Source organism: Cyprinodon variegatus, unplaced genomic scaffold, assembly GCF_000732505.1.
Source record: "Cyprinodon variegatus isolate N-32 unplaced genomic scaffold, C_variegatus-1.0 Scaffold239, whole genome shotgun sequence".
NCBI classification, from domain to species: Eukaryota; Metazoa; Chordata; class Actinopteri; order Cyprinodontiformes; family Cyprinodontidae; genus Cyprinodon; species Cyprinodon variegatus.
Window position 1 is genome coordinate 1,013,301 of NW_015150692.1, and position 3,261 is coordinate 1,016,561.

Below are 3,261 nucleotides of genomic sequence, written 5' to 3' on the forward strand. Positions count from 1 at the left end.
AATACCACATAAATTAGAAAAAGGGCCAATTGCATCCTTTTTTAATGATCACTGTTTGTCCCCACAGAACTCCAGAGGCAATATGTCTCCAACAAAGAGGGAGCTTTGGCCATCCAACAGCTCTGTAACCAGAGAAGGAGATCCTGTCATGACCAGGGTGAAGTGCTACTTCAGTGGACTGAAGAGGATCAGAGGGAACCAGAAAATTCATCTCCTATTAAAAAGCTGAGGGAAGCAGGGCCTCCATGGATTAAAGAGGAACAAGAAAGACCAGCATCTCCATTGATCAAAGAAGAAAATGATGAACCTGCGTCTAAATGGGCCACTGAGGAATATAAGGAACCAGATTTGCAACTGATTGAGGAGCAGAATGAATCGGGACCTACATGGGCTGAAGAGGAACCCAAATCTTCAGTAGTTGAACTAAAGGAGGAAATTGATTCTTCACTGCCTAGACATGAACAGTGGCTACCAGAACATTTACCTTCTAGACAGGACCAGGGTGACCTGCTCAGCATTCAGGAGGAAAAGCAGCTAGTCCAGAAGCAGTCCATAACTTTGATGGAAACATTTACTCTTCAGAACCTGGATCTGAGTGAAAGAGAACCAACAACTGAGCAGCTTTCGTTTCATATCTCTCCTAGATTTGAGACCAAAGATCAGGAAGGAAGCAGCTCTATTGTGTCAGAAAGTCAGTCTCAAATTGACACAAAAAAAAAGTCCTTCGAATGTGACATTTGTGGGAGATCCTTCATGAATAAGTCTACAATGAAACGCCATTACAGAACCCATACAGGTGAGAGGCCTTTTCCCTGTAAGACCTGTGAAAAAAGTTTCTCTAGACTTCATAATCTAAAGACTCACATGAGGACCCACACAGGAGAGAGACCTTTACAATGTAAGACATGTGGAAAAGGTTTCTCTTGGATCAGTAGTCTAAAATATCACATCAAAACCCACACAGGCGAAAAACCTTTTCCATGTAAAATATGCAGAAAAAGTTTCTCTCAAATTTGTAATTTAAATAATCACATCAGAACCCACACAGGGGAAAGGCCCTTCTGTTGTGAGATATGTGGAAAAAGTTTCTCTAGACTTTATACTTTAAATGTTCACATCAAAAGCCACACAAGTGAGAAAGTTTGACATTTAAGACATTTAAAAAAAGGTTTTCTTGTGTTAGTAGTTTATGGAGCACATGAGAACACTCACAGATTAGAAACGTTTTACTTGTAAAAGATCGCCTGTGTGGGTTCTAAAAGATGTGGAAAAGGCTATAATCTGATGAGTCGTTTAAATGACCACATCAGAACCCACACAGATGAGAAACCTTTTCCATGTAAGACGAGACCTTTGTTTAATATGTGGAAAAAGCTTTATTGACAGTCATTGAATTTTGACATAAAACAGAAGCACACTAATGATCAGTCCTCATTAAATCAGATTTAAAGATTGAAAATTAAAGTTAAACTGTTTCACTTTTTTGTCTTTTCAAAGAAGAGGCCTCCCAGCATGGCTTTGAGCAGACATAAGCCTCTTTACCACTAAAAATAGTGGGTTAACGTGTTTTTCTGTTGAACTTGTGTTTTTGTAATTTTTTATTTTATTATTACAAGTGATCAATAATAATATTAAAAATGTTAAGTTTATACTGTTTTTTCCTATTCCACCTCTTATAACTTTTAATACTTAGGTAACTTTGCTTGTATTGCATGCATTGCCTGTTACTTTAATTCTATAAATTTACCCATTGTGAGATAAATAAAGGATTAGCTAATGTTAGCCCAATTAGATAACATGTTTTAATGGCATAAATTTACTGGTTTCTTTCAAGGTCTTAATTACACTTTGAGTGGGCTCCAGTAACATATGATACATAATATATATACGTATATATATATACCGGTGTGTGTGTATATATATATATATATATATATATATATATATACATATACATATGTATGTATGTATGTCATGGCTTAACTCATCCATACATACATATACATATGTATGTATGTATGTATGTCATGGCTTAACTCATCCATACTGGACAATGGCATTAGCCTGGAGGGGCTCGCATTATACTCCGCCGACAGAAACTTCGAACTCAGCGATAAGACCCAAGGAGGGGCTGTGTGTTTACATCATTAACAACTGCACCATATTTATTTATTTATTTATTTTGAACTGCGCTGAACATTTCCATATTAATGCCTTTTGCACTGGTATTTTAAACTGGTTTTATAAGTGGTGCACTGCTGCACTTTATAAGCGGTAATGTTCATTTCCCTGTTGTAAGCTGCTCATTCACTGTTGAAAGCCGTACTCATTGAAATTTCTTTTGTATGCACTGTGTATACAAAATGAAAATAAAGTTTGTCTAAGTTAATCAGCTTTTTACAAACCATTGACTTGCCATTGTTTATTTTTCCGTATTAGAATATAGCTAAACCAAGCTTTTTTCCCTCTTCTCCATGTTTTTCTGCTCCGGTGAAATTTCTCTCCATGTCTGAGGAGCAGCACGGGGTTCTTTGTGCGTCGAGTGGAGAGAGAGCTAAGTTGGCACGCCAGGCTGAGCCTGAGTGCTTTGCCGGTCACGAGTGTCGTGGGAAAAAAGTATTCAACTATTCACCCTAGTTAAATAAAAGGAGATAGATGGATTTCACTCAGTCGGCACATTTATTCAGATCTTTGCAAACGAGTAAAGTTCATCATACAGCCCTTATAGCATGGCATTCTGCCCTGTTATTATGGGAACCCTGTTGTTATGGGAAGAAGCTATGTCTGGTCTACCAGAACACTATCCTGCAGAGAATGGTGTGGCCTTCAAGGTGAAACAGACTGAGTGAAAACTTTTATAGTGAATAAATAGGATAAATTAATATACAATAGAAGAGAAATCAAAATTTTCCGACAACATGAGGGGGGAGCAGCAAAGTGCTGTGACACAGACGGGGAGACTGGTGAATCTGCTGCAGTTAGTGTGGGCAGGAGAGAATGAAAAGTATCGACCTTATTAAACAAGTATTGTTAAATATCAATACCAGCGTTGGTATCGATCCTAGGATCGATCTGCTCACCTCTACTGGTAAAGCCATGATGCAGGGTTAGCGTTGATGTCAACAGTGAGACAGAAATCAGGAACGTAAAGATGAAGACCAACATGTAAGGAAGCCAGGGCGTAGTTGGTGTGATTATTGTTTCAATATTGGTCAGAATCCCTCTTACCAGTACTGTAGCATGGTCATCGAATGTAAACAG

The 3,261-nt window shown here is 38.1% G+C and overlaps 1 protein-coding gene across 1 annotated transcript in view; it reads left to right on the plus strand.

The window, feature by feature from the left end:
- LOC107089117 (zinc finger protein 184-like) overlaps positions 1-1,868 on the plus strand; it is a 6,177-nt gene extending 4,309 nt beyond the window's left edge. The window contains exon 2 of the mRNA XM_015381685.1: positions 68-1,868. Coding sequence (XP_015237171.1) covers positions 68-1,146 — 1,079 coding nt within the window. The 3' untranslated portion in view covers positions 1,147-1,868. The remainder of the gene's footprint in view (positions 1-67) is intronic.
- The last annotated feature ends 1,393 nt before the right edge of the window (positions 1,869-3,261 follow it).